Genomic DNA, 18,678 nt, shown 5'->3' on the forward strand with positions numbered 1-18,678 from the left:
ATGTATATTTAACAAATATTTAGACTCAGAAGACGACTGTGGAAACGTCTGGGAGAAGCAAGGCTTAAATCAACATTTTCTAATAATGCACATCCCAAATTCTGGAGTACAGATGGCTCTCTATATCCACGGGTTTTGAAACCCCGCAGACACCCGAATACCTGGGGCTGACTGTATTCTACTTTTAAGAAACTGTTTCTAAATTAGAAATCAATTAGAATCTAATTGATTCTAAAATGTTACTTCTGTCAAAGGCAGAGCAACCAGCTGGATCTGACAGCAGGAAGGTCTGCACTGCCCCCTCGTGGCCGGAAGCCTTGCTGGTAACTCTTCCAACACCAGACACCCGATGAACAGCCGAGCTCAGTCAGACTTAATTAATTTTAATAATGAATGCTGGTCTCCACAAAACACACACATTCTTCCCAAATATATTCATATTTGCATCCTGCCCATATTATGTGCTTCAGAGTTTGATACAAACATTATTATTGAGAAAAAGACAAAGCCACATTCTCTCTAGAGGAAATAGTAATATTTAAACACAGAATAAAGAAAAAAAGTCAACACAGGGAAGGGGGTTTTAAAGAAAATAACATCTATAAGCTGAATTTTAGTAGGTTAAATATTCTTTAGACGAGGTCAATATGATTCACAAAATATTGGAAAATTCAATTTTCTTACTTTAAAATAATTAGATCAAGAAAAGCCTTATAAGGTATTTCACTAAAATCAAAGGCAAAACTTCTAATCCTTTCAACAGTCCTTTAACACTTTTTTTTTTTTTCAAATGAATGTATATAAATCAGAGAACAAGTGAGGACTACAGATAACCAATATTTGAATAAACCATTATGTATTTAATGGCCAAGAAAACAAGGTGGAAACATCAAAGATGTAAGTTTCAAAGAATACAAAACATGTAATTCCAACTCTGACCAGGAGAAGCAATTATTACACCTATTCTAGAAAGAGCCAGAGTTCTAGAAAGGTAACATTAAATCTCAGGAGCGTACCATGAGTTAATGGTATCTTATTTCCTACTGGTTGGGAAGATGAGGTGAGGGGGTGGAGAGAGGTGGCAAGGGGAACTTCTAATCATCAGATTAGACATCCTGCATTTTGGATGAAAGAGTCAGATAATCAAAAATGCTGTTTACATGATTAGCAAGAAGAAACACCAGCCGGGTGCAGTGGCTCATGTCTGTCATCCCAGCAATTTGGGAGGCAGAGGTGGAAGGACTGCTTGAGCCCAGGAGTTGGAGACCAACCTTGTCAACAGTGAGACATTGTCTCTGTTTAAAAAAAACAGAAGGAGAAGAAGAAGAAGAAGAAACAATGATTTAAGGGCTAAAAAATACTACTAGATATAAGATCAATGAAAATTATGATTAAAATTGGAGTAAAATGTGTAACTGTGGATAAAAATGGGAGAAGTGACAACTAAATCAACATTTTACACATGTCTATTATAGTATAATTAAGTTCAGTAATTTAGGGTACAAGCCTATCGTATTATTCAGTTTATTTCATTTAGGGAATATAAATTGCTAGTCAATGATTAGGGTCACTCTGATCGAATTTTCTATTCTACTGATTTCCTCTTAGCTCTAGTGTTCAATTTTAAGCAACCAGATAATCCTAAAAAAATCTCTTGTGAGATATTGAGAGCTTGGCTAGATCCTTCCACATATGCCTCAAAAAAAATACTAATGATCTCTTAAAAACTGACTATTATCTTCAAGGTATCATGTGATGGTCTACTGACTACAATTCTTCCAGTGGCCTTTTATACTGTTAACTCCTGCACTGTTTGCAATATTTAAAAAAAAAAAAAAAAAAAGTGCCTGGCCTTCTCTTGCACAGATACATATCAAGTAAGAGTACCTGCACTGTGTGACAAACACATAGGACAGTAGAGAACCTTTTCATTTGGCATCTATCCTAGATTCCAACATTACACTACACAACCAGAATTCTGGGTGAACCCACTAATATTACAACGTTTAAATTATCATGATAGGTAGTAGGACCACAACAGAGTTAAGGATGATGACCTCTTAATTTCCCATAGCCTCTGACTGCATAGTATAGGTACACTTCACATCAAAACATCCAAAACAAAATCCAGAGATGTCTCAGTGCTCTTTACAGAAGCCAATTTTATAGCCATGTTGAGAATCACATACATGCTCACATACATTTATTTATTTAGGAATATGATAAACCGTTCCGGTCTATTTCAGCAGGAGACCACAGTCATCACACCACAGGCGGACTCATAACCGTTTCAGTAGAAGCCAACACATCCCTAGACAGGTCACATTAAAGGACTTTGAAGACATGTTTCCTTCTAAAGATAAAGCTTTTTTAAAAACAGTGAGGAGTAAAAAGCCACATCTGAAGACTTACTGGAGCCAGGCAATTTGCTAATGATGGAGGGGGTCAGACTCCACTATGTCATAATGTAAGGGGGTGAAGAGGAAGCCAATATATTTCTTAAAGTCACACTAAGGTATTTTGCCACCTGTCCCCTTGCCATATTTTGAGGGGAACCTGTTAATGCCAAAGTCTTTCAATCATGTTATGTCACACAGGGGACGGGGAGGTAGCAGAGGAGGAGGGCAGTGGGGAATGGTGGGAGGGTGAAGCAAGCCTGATGTCACCCTCAGTGGGTCTAGATATAACCCCGAGAGGGCTGAAATGACACTGAGATCCATCTCCTGACGCTCTCTCTGCACATTATCGAGCCCATGAATCTCCGTCCTAATCATCTCCATCTCCAGTCCTGGAGTTCTGTGATCCTATGATTCTATTATTCCATTTTTAAACCTGTGGAGTGGGAGTGTTTCTGAGTACCCTGCTCACACAGATGGTGGTGGGAAGAATCTCAAGAATATGTTGCATGTAGTAAATGCCCACTTCACTACGTAATCACTCCCTTCACATTTCACACGAACAAAGATTATATTATCTTCAAGACAGCTGCAAAAACACGAGTGGTTTCATGGCAGCATAGCATCAGCACATATATGTGTAAGGAACATGAAAGACGAAATTTCTCTTCATTACATATTCCTGGGGCTAACAACTCTAAACCTGACATGAATGTAGTATAACAGGACCAGGGTCACACTTGTACATCAGCTCCACAGACTGGGGGTTGGGGGGACACCAGGGGAGGAAAGGCAAAAGGAACTAACTGAAAGATAAAATACACACAGTATCTCTATATTCCTGATGTTCTAAAAATACCCTGCACTGAAAAATCATTTGTCAAGGCAACCTTTCTCAGACCAAAAACAAGATCGATGTGCCAAACAACAGTTTCCCACAGTCATCTCATTTTGAGCACAGCTTTCACCCATCTCTTCCACAAACTCGCTCTTTACAAAACTGACCCACGCCACAACATCTCTGTATCTGGAGTTGAGGTCCCATCCCTTTCACCTGATAGCACCTGATTCTCTTAGAGCCATTTTATACTCCTCGTTACTTTCTCAGTCTGTCACCGCACATTAGACACTGCCAAAGACTATCCAATTCTGTTGCCCTGCCACACAGCTGTCAATAAGGTTGAACGTGGTATTTCTTTACCTTGTTCTCCTTAGCAGAAAACTCTGAGGAGTTGGAAATTTTCATGGACTTTGACCTGTGAGACTGCCGCCGGATAGAATCCTCTCGGGAGTATTTCACGGAACCTGAGGTCCTCACCCGTACCTTGCTGGCACTCTGGACACTATTCACGCCAATCATTTTCGAAGGTCAACTAAGGAAGGGGTTTGGAGAAATAAAAAGGCACTTTCCAACCGTTCCAAGGCTCTCACGCTGGAGGAACTCTGCGGGGTTGTGCCTGAGCAGCTCCTGAGCGCCGTGATCCGCGTTAGCTTAAGAAGCACCAGGCTGCCTCCCCCAGCATCTTCAACTACCCTGTTTGCAGCGAGTCTGATTGTTCCAGGCACAGCTCACGTCACTGGCTGCAAAGAGGAAAAAAAATGCAATCCACCCCTGCTACTCGTCTCTCTTTTCCACACACACACACACACACACACACACACACACACACACACACCATTATATTCACACACTGGAACAAATGGCAATTGGCCAGGCAAGCAATTCATTAACATTCCAAATAGCAACACTATTTCTCTTGTGATATTGTGCAGTAAGCTCATTAATGCCAACAACAAAATAGAGATACCACAAATAAAAGTCTCAAGTAATCTCTAAGGCACCATGTGGGGTGGGAACGCAGCTGAATTTCCAAAAGGAGGAAAAAAAAATATGGATGGACGTCAAAAGGCTCAATTAATTACAGGCTAGTGAAACGATGCGAGACACAAAGGCATCTCAATGATCAATAATTTTCCTTTCTTTCCCGTTTCAGGTCACACACTGTTTGACAGCAATTCAAATTGTATTGCCATTCTGAAGAATTAAATGTTTCTTATGACCTTAGACTATGACAGCCAGATATTTAAACAGGAATTATGTCAGTGTGGATGGTAAATCCAGAATAAAGATGTTCTGCTACCTCTCTGGGAGACTGAGAAAATGACTAGGGGGTTAGCACAGGTTAACTTTCAATATGGCACAGAGTGAGACCAGTAAAACTAACTCTGGGCAGTAAGGAGCGAGCAGCCTTACCAAAAGCCATCAACGTTCTGTCAGTGTACACAGCAACATGCAAGCCTCTGAGTACGACTCACAAACTGGAGATTGCTAGAAAACAAGACCATTTTAGCTCCTGACACATGAAGTGAATTTTCAGCATACTACTCAGGATTGCAACGCCTCACTATCTGGCATCCGAGGGACAGAGGCTCAGCCACATAAGCGTGTTCTCCAGATAAAGGAGGCTTTCATGTTAGTATAAATAACAAAACCTAAACACCGTTTATAAAGACCACTCTGGGAAAAAAGGTTGGCCTCAATCCATCCCACCCCTCACATTTAAACTTTTCCTTTACAACTCAAGAATTTATACACTTTGTTTTTACAATGTACCAATGTTCACATTTTACAACACACTGATGTTCTTGAGCATTATTTGAGGTAATTAATTTTTTAAAGATGTTTTAAAGTAATTCTTAAACTATAATGACTAAAGTTATGTTTTAAAGTCAGGAAACTGTTTCCCTCTACTGTCAACAGGCCCAGGAAAGGGTGATGTTTGAGCCTTGGGTTTTGTTGCATCCTCATGACAGGGGCTTTCTTCCCACCTCCTTTATAATTTTTACTTTTCATTTCCTATTTTTAAAGCACTTGGTGCTTCTACTGTGCTATAAAGAAGACAAAGACATTAATATTGGTAAAATGTTACCATCTAAAATAATAATAGATTATAGGTTCTGGAAGATCTTGGGGGCTCTCCTGTCCTTTGAGGTGTATTTTCCTCTCTCAGGAAACCGAAGCTACCAAATAACTGTTTCTTAGAGTTAAGAAAAACTCTGTAAAGTTAGTATTTTACAAAGCATGTTCCAAAGACATAAAACGTGGTGTACCGTAGCAGTTAAGTAAAATTGATCATTTGGAATAGACTTAGTTCTTTCTAACTTAAGCAGATGATGATTCTACAGGTAAAGATCTCCAGTTAACAAAAGTAAGCTTCAGGTGGAACCCAGTAAGAAACTAGTACCATAATCAAGAGAAAAATTCACAAAGTCCGGTGTAAGACATGAGCGCCTGCCTCTGTGTGGGGATAAAGACAGAGCACGGGTTTAAAAGAAACAAGTCCTTCAGATATTTGTCAGTCATCATAATGAGGAGTTATAAAATATCTCCTGATAAACTTTATTTTCTTTTCTCCACCAAAACGGTTAGATTAAAAAACAAACAAACAAACAAACAACAACAACAAAAACTAAAACCACATGCTAGCATGTACAGAAATGGAATCTGATACATGCCATTTCTGGGAGGTTTAGCAGAAGGACGCCATCTCTACCCAAAGACTGCGCAACTGACGCAACTGACGTCACTCCTGTATTGTCTCCACTAATAACCACTTTCATCGATCTGTTTAACACCTAATACTTTACGGAAGCTACTTGTTCTCTTGTTTTGATTCTCAACTTGACAATTCTGCGAAGTGGGTTGAGGTAGTATTGCGATCCCTACTTTACAGACAAGGAAGGTGGGTTCAGGACGCTATCACGGAGCCAGCATTCACATTCTTGCATGATATACAAGGAGCCATGCCGTGTCCCTCACAGTACAGCTGTGTGCATTGCCCTGTCTTTTTTAAACCTGCCATGAGCTTTTCTGCAAGTCAGGGACAGAAAGCTTTCTTCTGCTCCTGCCTTTTACTTTCTGTTCCAGAACACATATTTCTACATGGACAGAGTGAAGAGAACCCCTACAATGCTGCTAGCAGTCTCACAGCAGATAACGCCTGTGACATATCTGAGTATGTCCCATGACTGCATGGGACTTTAGCTTCCACTCAGCCGATGCATAGAACACAAGCTTGCCTCCTTTCTGAAGCTTTCCGGAATGACCCTCCATCTGCTATCATCCTGTCCGGAACTCTGTTGCCCCATCCTGATTCCCTACTAAGCTGGCTTCTCCTCATTCAGCAGTCAGCTCAATATCTTTTTCCCAAAAGGACTTTCTTTAACTCTCCTTCCTTAAACAGCAGCCCTGCTCCACCCTAACCATTCATTCACCACCAAAACCCCTACTTCTGTGACTTCAGGGCACTCATAGCTGTTTGAAATCACCTGCATCTCAGAGCCCACAACAGAACCTGGTAACGAGCAGGAGCTCAATGATCACCTGTCAAATAAAGAAACCACTTTAAATATACAGCAAGTTTCCCTTCTCTATCGGCTCTCATGTCATTCAACTTTCTTTTAAAGAAAATTTAGGACGGGTGCAGTGGCTCACTCCTGTCATCCCAGCACTTTGGGAGGCCAAGGCGGGCAAATCGCATGAGTCCAACTGTTCAAGACCAGTCTGGGCAACACAATGAAAAACCCATCTCTACAAATAATACAAAAATTAGCCGGGCATGATGGTGAGCACCTGTGGTCCTGACTACTCCAGAGGCTGGGGTGGGAGGATCACCTGAGCCCAGGAGGTTGAGGTTGTAGTGAGCTGTGATCATACAACCGCACTCCAGCCTGGGTGACAGAGTGAGACTTTGTCGTAAAAAAAGAAAATTGAGCAGTTTTTTTTTTTTTCCTGAAAAAATGAGTACAGTAAATATAGAATGATTTTTTTTCCCTAACTATACAAAAAAAGTATGCAGTGAAATTTGTTTCCTTCCCATACCAGTTTCCCGTTCAGTCCCTCTGCCCAGAAACAAGAACTGTTCCCAGTTTCCTATGCACCCTTCTAGAGATAATGATAATCCATCCACATGTGTGTGTGTGTGCACGTGTGTGTGTGGGTTTGCGTGTGTGCACGTGTGTGTGTGGGTCTGCGTGTGTGCACGTGTGTGTGTGGGTTTGCGTGTGTGTACTCGCCCATCCCTTTTCTTCTCATGGACTATAAATGGAAGCATGATATATATTTTTGCTATTTTTTTTTTTTTTTTGAGATGGAGTCTCGCTCCATCGCCCAGGCTGGAGGGCAGTGGCATGATCTTGGCTCACTGTAACCTCTGCCTCCCAGGTTCAAGCAATTCTCCTTGCCTCAGCCTCCCGAGTAGCTGGGATGACAGGCACCCACCACCATGCCTGGCTAATTTTTGTATTTTTAGTAGAGATGGGGTTTCACCATGTTGGCCAGGCTGGTCTTAAACTCCTAACCTCAGGTGATCCGCCCTCCTCTGCCTCCCAAAGTGAGCCACTGCGCTTGGTCTATTTTTGCTATTTTTATTTTTATTTTGGAGATAGGGTCCTGTTCTGTCGCTCAGGCTGCAGTGCAGTGATGCAGCTATAAGCAAAGATCCTGGACTCAAGTGATCCTCGTGCCTGAGCCTCCCGAGTAGCTAGGACTACAGGCATGCACCTGGAACGATCACGTCAGGCTTTTTTTTTTTTTTTTTTTTGGTAGAAATAGGGTCTTGCCATGCTGCCCAGGCCAGTCTCAAACTCCTGGTCTTAAATGATACTCCTGCCTCGGCCTCCCAAAGTGCTGGGATTACGGGTGTGAGCCACTGTACCTGGCCTTCTTGCTATTTCTTGCTCTTTTATCCCTTATCAAAATCCTGTTACATTATCACATACGAAGTCACCTTACTCTTGTTAATAGCAGCATAGTATTCCAGCATGTGGATGTGTATCATATTTTATCAGGGTCTTATTATTGGACATTTAGTCTGCAATCTTCTGCTACAATAATGATGCAGTGAATAATGTGCCTGCAATGTATCACATCCTAACGTTTAAACAATATGGTTTTCCAATTGTCTTCTGAACAAGTCTTGTTTTCTTCCTCCTACATTATTTATCACCCACAATCATGGTGTTAGGTACATATGGGGTTCACAACTAGATTCAATATGAAATAATCACTTCAAAGACGTGTTGGATGACCCTGTCCTGCCCCATCTGGCTCTGAGGCCTTGACCACTGATAGACATGAGCCAGCCTGTACAGAGACAGCCGAGCCTGCTTGCTGTAAAATAAGAGCAGGCTTCCTGGAGAGAAGCAGCTGTTTAAATGTACAAAGTAACTTTCCACAAAAGCTTTAGCAGAAAGTGAAGGTGACTTCCATAACACGTCAAAATAGCAGGAGAAATTTAATGAAGCAAACTAATTAAGTGGAAGGCTGGAAACTGGTGCTTCACCTTCTGATGCTTTCTCTAAGGACACCATTTGGTAGATAAGCCCTGAAAGGCTTCTAACAAGGGACCTGGTTATGGTCATCAGAAAAACTCTCTCGGCCTCTCAAAAGAGTACCAGAGAAATGAACTCAATACACTTTTTTGGTGTGTCTACTAGGTACCAGATGCTGGGGACACACAATGCTAATACCATCAGGCCCCCAGCTTTAAGCAGCTCACATTCAGTCAGGGGTGGGAGGTAGAAAGAACAAGAAATGCTGTTGCCGTGATTATAATGATGAATATCTTCAGAGTATCAATGAACTGAAAGGCTTTCAGATCCCAAGTGAAGTCAACAGGATAGTCTCAAACGGCACCCAGGCAGAGGCTTCCCTCTTTGCTAAGAAAATGTCATAGTACAACTAGGAGAAAGAGCTGAAGACTGAGGTATAAACTCTGCAGAGAAGCTAAAGTGGTAATGAATTATAAATACCAGTTGTCTAGAGGTACAATTCGCAGGATACCAAGAAGGACCGGGGAGGGAAGAGAGGCATGAGGCGTCAAGAGGAACTCAGCCTCAGCTTCTTTTCAGAACAGAATGGCGGTTGTCACACTCAGTTATTTCAAAAGGCTCTCATGACTTTCCCTAGGTTCCTCAGATTACATTTGCTTGTACTGAAACACAGTAAAGTGACAGAAGGCTGATTTGGGAGTGAGAGGGCAGGGGTTCACCAAGATTTTCTGTCCATGTTTGTCACGTGGCCCGACATATTCAAGAGGCTAGTGCTGCTGTTATAAAGATGTTAATGATTAATTCTTTTCTAGACCATTCATTTGGACTTATGATTAGAGCTGCGAGAGGCCTCAGAAAGAATAATCTTCAATCTTTTCATTCTATAGATGACTCCTGAGACACAGAAACAAAGTGACTTGTGCAGGAGCGCTCATGACTATGAAGTGACCAAACTGAGACTTGTGCCCAGGTTTCTTAATTGACAATACAGAAGTTTTTTTTTTTTTCCCTTCTATGCTATTTGTTTCTTGAAAGCTAAATATTCCATGAACACACATCTTTTCAGACTGCATTAAGGCTGGAAAGGTTATCTTGAAATGGAAAGTTCAAGGCTGGGAGACTGACTCTAGAAGTGACATAGAGGCCAGCTACTTATAAGAACTACGAAAAGGAGACACGAAAAAAAAAAAAAATCAACTGTACCAATAGCGTAGGAACTGGTCTTGGAGTCCTGAAAAGTATGTGACAGCTCCCCATCCTTGACCTAGCAGGAGTGAGGTATGCATCCTTCCATTCTCTCAGTGCTATTCCTTTCCACGCAGTAACATGACTACAAAGCAAGTTAATCTTACAGAGAATGATAGCTACTACTGTCAAGGATACGTAAACACACAAATAATCATGAGGAAAACAGATACAATAGATCAAAACTTACTGCTTTATTTTTCCTGTCTCCTTCCAGGCCTTCCTAGCTAATACTTTTCTAGTCTAGGGATCTATTTTGAACCCCAGCAGATGGTAGCAGCCTAGCTGCTTCTAACACTCTATAACCCAGGACTAGATTCTTATTCCCCAGATGGTCCAGCCACATGAGGCCTGACACAGGCTCCACCGCCTGACATCTGAGTCTGCACCAGAACCCTGCTGCCATGTGTCACTAACCTACCACCTTGATGGACACACCACTGCTTTCCTAAACGGGACTCAGACCCTTTCTCCCAGAATAAACACTTGGCCTACAGTGCCGGGCTACCTCTTCCTCGCTGTCTGGTCCCTTATCCTTCAATTCCAGCTTGCTGAGCCAGTTTCACAGCCCCTTCCCTTTACTTCCCCTGCCCCTTTTCAGAAAGGTCCAATAAGGCTTGTCTTTACCCATCTCAATTGGACACAAAACTGCAAAGTTTTTTCTAGCAGTGGGGCTACGGATTTCCTTAGTCCGTAAGGCATCACTAGAATGTAACCTAAATCAATCTTAATGAACAACCACTAGAACTGGCGGTTAGAAGTAAAAAAACACGCCGGGCGCGGTGGCTCACGCCTGTAATCCCAGCACTTTGGGAGGCCGAGGCGGGCGGATCACAAGGTCAGGAGATCGAGACCACGGTGAAACCCCGTCTCTACTAAAAATACAAAAAATTAGCCGGGCGCGGTTGTGGGCGCCTGTAGTCCCAGCTACTCGGGAGGCTGAGGCAGGAGAATGGCGTGAACCCGGGAGGCGGAGCTTGCAGTGAGCCGAGATCGTGCCACTGCACTCCAGCCTGGGTGACAGAGCGAGACTCCGTCTCAAAAAAAAAAAAAAAAAAAAAAAGAAGTAAAAAAACAAAACAAAAAAAATCCTATGATTTGTACAACCTATAAGGACACATCACCTCACTCCAGCAGCCTTCAATCTTCCTGGAGCATCACATGCTTTTGGTTCCATCTGTTCCTTAAACATACAAAGCAACAGGATGGGGGAAAAAATCTTTAAATAGAACCTTCTTACATTTCGAATGGAATAACATTCTTTAGGCAGGGGGAACACCCGTATAAGTGAAATAGTTTCAAACCTGAAAAAAAAAAACTCATTTTTTCCCCCTCATGAACAAGACCAGTCATGTAAGATGTTTTAGACCAGAGTCATGCATAAGATTTGCTATTTAGAAGTACGGACAATGCAGAACAAAGACGGCCTCTGTGTGTTCATACACTTAACTCTGTATAGCTGACAATGCCACAGTCAGCTCAGACTTTTCCAACTATCATATGGAAAAGAAACACAAAACCATGAAGCTACAGGGCCTTCTGGAGAGTAGAAAAACTTATCCTATATACCTGAGGCATTATAAACTCTTCTTTCTGTGCTATGAGAAGGTAGTCTTAATTCTAGCACAAAGTAAATACAAAATGCAAATACAGAAATGCTATTTCACAGCCCCCAAAGCTGTTCATCCAGATGAGTAAACCAATAATTGTATATGAGAGGGTGAGCGCTGAGAAAATACTCTGTTCCAAAAGCTAATCCAATAAGCCCGTCCATAATTATCTCTAACATCTAGTGTCAACTCAACAAATATTCCCTAAGTGCCTAATACATGCCAATCATTGAATCTAGGAGGGAATTCAATGATCAGAGATCCCTGCCTTTGTGCTTCACATCAAAGACAAATTATCCTCTAAGTAAAAAACAATGCTGATCAAAGTACATGACCCTAGTTGCATTTTTTCCAAAAAAGATTATTTGAACAGAGACAGAAAGGGAGCCACTTTTTGCTGTCTCATTTTCATTTATCAAAAGTCCTCTAAAATCACCAACATTTCACTTTCCATTTCTTGGATTAGTTTGCTTGGTAGTCTGGGGCACTTATGAATTTCTATCAGTCCTTAATAATGTCAAGCCATATTTCGTTTCACCAAAAAAAGGTGACCATTTGGTACAATGTAAGAGTAACTTGTAAGCTCTATACTGCAAAAGACAAAACATCTGTTTAAGTTCTGTTCAACATTTTAATTTCCCTCATTCACTGTGCCAGGCATGAGGAATAAAATATTAAGCAAATCCAGAGAGACTCCTGTTCCCACTGAGCTGACATTGAGATAGACATTAATCAATCAGTAATTAATAATCAAATAATCCCCCAAATAAATGTAAAACAGTAATTGTGCCAATACAATAGAAGAGAATCACAAGGTACTGCAGCTCTGGAAGTCTCTGACAGCAACTGGAATGGGCCTGACCTTAAGGAAGTCTGGGAAGGCTTCCCTGAGGACTTTAGGAAGCGAGGCAGGATCTGAAGAATGAACAGGAGAAAACAGGGAACAGCAGTCTGTGCCAAGGCCCTGTGATGGAGGGGTAAAAGGTAAAACCAGGAACAACCAAAAGAAAACCAGTGAGGCCATAATGGAGTGAGAGCTGAGAGATATATTTAAGAAGGATGTTGGGAGGCCGAGATGGGTGGATTAAGAGGTCAGGAGATCGAGACCATCCTGGCTAACACGGTGAAACTCCCTCTCTAATAAAAAAATACAAAAAACTAGCTGGACGAGGTGGTGGGCACCTGTAGTCCCAGCTACTCGGGAGGCTGAGGCAGAAGAATGGCGTAAACCCGGGAGGCGAAGCTTGCAGTGAGCTGAGATCTGGCCACTGCACTCCAGCCCGGGCGACAGAGCAAGACTCCGTCTCAAAAAAAAAAAAAAAAAAAAAGGATGATGAGAGGCTTTCTTAAGGATGATGAAAAGCTATCAAAGGGACTTTAAAAAGTAGTAACAGGGCCGGGTGCGGTGGCTCATGCTTGTAATCTCAGCACTTTGGGAGGCCAAGGCAGGTGGATCATGAGGTCAAGAGATCGAGACCATCCTGGTTAACACAGTGAAACCCCATCTATACTAAAAATACAAAAAAATAGCCAGGCTTGGTGGTGGACGCCTGTAGTCCCAGCTACTCAGGAGGCTGAGGCAAGAGAATGGCATGAACCGGGGAGGGCTTGCAGTGAGCCGAGATTGCACCACTGCACTCCAAGCCTGGGCAACAGAGCGAGACTCCGCTCCCCCGCCCCCCAAAAAAAGTAGTAACACAATCTGATTGGAATTTTGAGGGGACTATTCATTTTTTTTCTTCCCAGTAACTGATGTTTGGGCTAGCTGCAAGAATTGTTACTTTGGGCACATTTTCTGTAACCAAATGTATTTTTGGCCTTTATATTCAAAAGGGCAGTAAACCAAACTACCTATATTACATAGATGTTATTTTAACTCCTCACTGGGTAAGGTCTCTCTGGAATTAAAGGATGGAAAATAGATAGTTGGGGAACAATTAAAATTCAAATTTTAATACCAAAGCGAAGCTCTGGGGTGGCAGAAATTCACTGCTGGGGGTAGAATGTCCAGGTGGGAGTTTGGACTGGTATTAGCTCAGCCTCAAGTAAATCCCTGAAGGGTTTAGAAAAATCTGAAACAGATTCTGAAATATGTAAGGGCCAGGCTATATATGTAAAACATGGAGATGATGAACTTCTCAATTAGAGCAGAACATGACAAAATTTGGAGGAGACAGGGCTATTTCACACACGTTTCCCCCAACTGCTGGTTATACTGCTGCTACCCCTCAATGAGTAGGGATTCTATGAATCAGACCAGCTTGACACATACGACCTTAAATACAACAAACAAACCCAACAGATTTGCTATGTAATACTGTGCCTCATTCAAATTTCAGTGTGGCCAAGCCCCAGATCGTGGTTTCTACCAGGTCAACAGCACGTAAGGTGGCACCAAAGTGCAATGGCTATGAGCCAGACAGATCTGTGTTCCTATCTTGGCTTCGTCATTGACTGGTCAGTGACGTTGAGTATATTCCTTAAATTCTCTGTATTTCACTTAAAAACAGGGGGAAACATGCTGTATTAAAATTTGTTGATTTTAGGCTACTCACCAAAACAATATCCTGCTTTAGCAGAAATCTTCAGATACTCCCTATCCCTGTAAGCTGGCAACAAAGGTATAAGCCATGTGACCTAAGCCTGGCCATTTGATGCTCTCAAAAAAGTGGCGTAAAGACTCAGTCAGTGACAAATCCCCGTTGCAGTTATGGTGGCAACTGCAGGCTATTAGCCCCGTATTTTTCCTACAGAAGCAAAGTGGCACTTTCCTCTGCAGTGAGCCTCCTTGGTTCATGTCTTTTTTTCTACTATGGTCCTCAAAACAGCTGCTCCTCCGTTTTGTGAACTACCTGATGACCTTTCAATAGATTCCTTTTTACTCTTTGGTTATTAAAGGTCAGTTTCCATGTTTTTGGAGCAGGAATCCTGGCTATTACCAATGACTTATATTAGATGGTGGAGGGCCAACAAAGATGAAGGGTTTAGCATGGTATCTGACAGGTAAGAAGCATATTTGTGACGATGGGTATTAACACCGGACCGTGAATGCTAGGAAAGATCTGTGAATGTGGGATCTGAAAATAGTCCTGTCCAAGCGTCATCAAACAGTAAGGTAACTAAAGCACCTCAAGCCAGTGTTTTGTTTCAGTGACAAAGATTAAGACGACACTGGTACCTACTCAAGCCTGAGGCACCAAACAGTAAATAATCATCAATAAAATGTTCCTGGTCCCTTAAACACCTGCCCACCACACCACCTGAGCCCTAACCTGCCTGCCAACTCTCCTCATCTGCTACCACCACAGTGTTCCCTAAGCCTCTGGAGAAGACAGTCCACAGAACTAAGTAAAAAATGAAGTTCCGGCCAGGAGCGGTGGCTCACGTCTATAATCCCAACACTTTGGGAGGTCGAGGCGGGTGGATCACGAGGTCAGGAGATCAGACTATCCTGGCTAACACGGCGAAACCTCATCTCTACTAAAAATACAAAAATTAGCCAGGTGTGGTGGCGGGCGCCTGTAGTCCCAGCTACTCGGGAGGCTGAGGCAGGAGAATGGCGTGGACCCGGGAGGTGGAGCTTGCAGTGAGCAGAGATGGCGCCACTGCACTCCAGCCTGGGTGACAAAAAAGAAAAAGTGAAGTTCCTTCTCTTGATGGAAACTTCTTTCACTTCTTAAATAAGAAATTCAAGGCCGGGCGCGGTGGCTCAAGCCTGTAATCCCAGCACTTTGGGAGGCCGAGACGGGCGGATCACGAGATCTCAGGAGATCAAGACCATCCTGGCTAACACGGTGAAACCCCGTCTCTACTAAAAAATACAAAAAACTAGCCGGGCGAGGTGGCGGGCGCCTGTGGTCCCAGCTACTCGGGAGGCTGAGGCAGGAGAATGGCGTAAAGCTGGGAGGCGGAGCTTGCAGTGAGCTGAGATCCAGCCACTGCACTCCAGCCTGGGCGACAGAGTGAGACTCCGCCTCAAAAAAAAAAAAAAAAAAAAAAAAAAAAGAAATTCAAATTACTACTTTGATAGGCTGGGTGCAGTGGGTTCACATGTGTAATCCCAGCACTTTGGGAAGCCAAGATAGGCAGATCACTTGAGCACTTGAGCTCAGGAGCTCAAGACCAGCCTGGGCAACACAGCAAAACCCTATCTCTACTGAAGAAAAAAAAATTATTCTGATAAATGGAACTGTTTTCATGCGGTAGTATTGATTCAAGGGGTCCTTGGAGGTGGCCAAGGGTATGGAGGAAAATTACAGCATAAAAATACTAACTCTTAGATATTTAAAAAAATGGAATATATTTTTATATAAGAAGGAAACAATAAATGGAAAGGAAAAAAAGAGACTCGAAGACAAAAAGGGACCAGAGTCAGGCTGTGCAATTCCCAAATTCTCTAGGGGTAAAACTACCCCTTCCCCTTCTCCTAGGGATCTTTAGTCTAGAAGACTAAAGAAAGACTAGACTAGAGAACGCTTCCTTGCAAAGAACAGCAACGACAAAGGCCTGATGAGAGCTAATATTACAGTAATATTGAGATCACAACTTGGGCTGGCTAGGTGAAGGCTGACAATCTAAATGAAATCTTAACCTCTCTTAGAGGAAACTGCAGACACAACAGTCATTGGTACCTGCCAGCCCCAAATGAGCCTTGCAGACAGGGAAGTGCATGCATGAAGTAAAAAGGTAACAGCATCTTTCGTGCCTCCTGTTGTATGTCATAAACCAAACTGAGTAGTATACCAAATACTTTAGAAACAAGCTATTAGATTTCTTCTGTGTTTGTCAAAAGACCCCTGAACGATTCCAGAGGACTATGGATAACTTTGATCTATTCCCCCTTAAGAGGCATTTTTATTATGTAATAAATGACACATAAAAAACCATACATATAATATTTACACAAGATATTAGAAATAATAAAAAACACCCTTAAACGTTCCTCCACATATGTGAAACAGAACATAACCATCACCATTAAAACTTTTGAGGACACCAATCTCAACTGGTTTGCTCCTCCTGGGTATATACACATAGCAGAAAATAATTTGACATTATCTGGTAAAGTTGAATTTATCTACCTTGTACCCTCACAGTTCTTTTCTGAGGACTATAGTCTAGAAAGACTATACAGACCTAGTCTGTAATAGTCTAGAAAGACCATGACAGAAACTCAAAGGGACGAGTTAAAAAATACTGTTTGTAACAAGAACGAGTACGAAACAAGTCAAATGGATAAATTAACAATGGTAACTTCAAGTGACCAGAACAGTGCCCTGGACTCATTTGTAATGAAGCTGGTAACAGGAGTGGGGGGAATGAACATTCTTGGGTAGACTCTGTACTGAGCTGCCCAGACGCCCCTTCAGGAATGAAGGGCTCATCCAGCCTCACCTGGCAGCTGTCTCTGAGAACTGCCCTGAGATGAAGAAAGCTGCCTGGCCCAGGGTCATGGGAGAGAGGACCTGCATCTGAGGATGTGTCGATGCCTCTCTTTCTCCACCCACCTCCGGTTTCGGAGCTCTGCAAGGATCACAGAGGCCTTTGTTGAGACAGCATAACCGTCCGTTCCTCTGTGCCCAGTCGTGCTTCCTTTCTACCTCCTCCTCACCTCCATACGACTCACTCTGTTCCCCGGGGAATTTCATATAGGCCGGAAACTTCACATTATCTCATTTAATACTTATGACAAACACTATTGAATAGATATGATCAGTCTCATTTTATAGATGGTTTTAGAGAAAGTAGTTAACTTATCTAAAGCTTTTCAGCTAAGACAAGAGCTTGGATTCAATGTCGAATCTACTCGGATCCTCAAGACTAGGCTCTTTCGATTACTCTGCATGGCCTGTTTTACTAAGCAGCACATCGCTCAGCTTGTGTTAAGATACATTCCCAGGAGCAAATAAAAGTGCATTTCTTTTAAATTATTCTTTAATTCAGGTATTACTAATTGCATTTTCCCCAGAATTATCAAGGTCTTACTACATTATAATAAGTATCACAGTCACTCATCAAGATACGATGAACTTCCTAGCTCGTCAATACAAATAAGAAATACTCTATTTTTACTGTGCCAGTTCGAAGATTCTCATAGGATAAGGAAGCAGTAATGTGCCTCAAATCGGAACATCATTAGAGCTGGGGAAAAGTGTAGAATAGTACTGTCCAATAGAAGTCTATAAAAGCCACATAATAACTTAAAATTTCTAGTAACCTCATTACAATGTGTAAGAAGAAAACAGGTAAAATTAACTTTAACGATGTATCTTGTTTGCCCCATATATCCAAAATGTTACCATTTCAGGCCAGGCATGGTAGCTCATGTCTATAATCCCAGCACTTTGCAGGGCCAACGTGGAAGGATCACTTGAGCCCAGGGGTTTGAGCCCAGCCTAGGCAACAGAGTAAGACTTTATTTCTATTTTATCAAAATTTAAAAAAGTTATTTCAATATGTAATCAATAAAAACAATGAGATATTTTACATTTTTTTTTTTCTGTACGGAGTCTTTGAAATCTGGTGTATATTTTATACTCCCAGAATATATCAGTTTGGACTACCCAGTTATTAACTGCTCGATAGCCACATGGTTACAATACTGGGTAGCACAGCAAGGGGGAGAGAGTAGAGAATGAGATAAGAGAATTTCCAGTACTTTTACCATCCACTCTCGACTAGCCAACAACATGCTTGACAAGTGGTAAGACTCAAAACATTTTCTCTTAAATATAGAGCCCATAGCCTGGGCGAGAGAGCGAGACTCCATGTCAGGAAAAAAAAAAAGTACATATATATACACATATATATAGAGCACATCTCACTGACAGTCTATTTAAACAAGAGTGCTTTGCAGAACATTATACAGAATTATTTATTTTATATACGATATTAAGGTCTGAGGTCCATGATTCACTAAAACATTTCCTTGCTATCAGAAGTCGACTTGGGAACATTTTGTATTCTAGAATATTAGTGTTACTTAAAGAAAAAAATGCCTTAAATGGACTTCTAAGAAAAGAACATGGCACCTTCTCTCCAACTTTATCTTAAAATCCCCAGACGGTCCCAAAGCTCTGCCTGTGACTGGGTGA

At 42.0% G+C, this 18,678-nt stretch overlaps 1 protein-coding gene across 10 annotated transcripts in view; it reads right to left on the minus strand.

Moving 5' to 3' along the window:
• Positions 1-18,678, minus strand: part of PSD3 (pleckstrin and Sec7 domain containing 3) — a 554,389-nt gene that overhangs the window by 138,059 nt on the left and 397,652 nt on the right. Inside the window, exon 1 of one of the 10 annotated variants that reach the window (XM_065518957.2) lies at positions 3,598-3,947. The exons of the other annotated variants lie outside the window; for them this stretch is intronic. Within the exon in view, the coding sequence (XP_065375029.1) occupies positions 3,598-3,756 (159 nt within the window). The 5' untranslated portion in view covers positions 3,757-3,947. Of the gene's footprint in view, positions 1-3,597; positions 3,948-18,678 lie in introns of those variants that run through there. 10 annotated transcript variants of the gene reach the window in all.

The sequence above is a fragment of the Macaca fascicularis genome, chromosome 8 (assembly GCF_037993035.2).
Source record: "Macaca fascicularis isolate 582-1 chromosome 8, T2T-MFA8v1.1".
Taxonomy (NCBI): domain Eukaryota; kingdom Metazoa; phylum Chordata; class Mammalia; order Primates; family Cercopithecidae; genus Macaca; species Macaca fascicularis.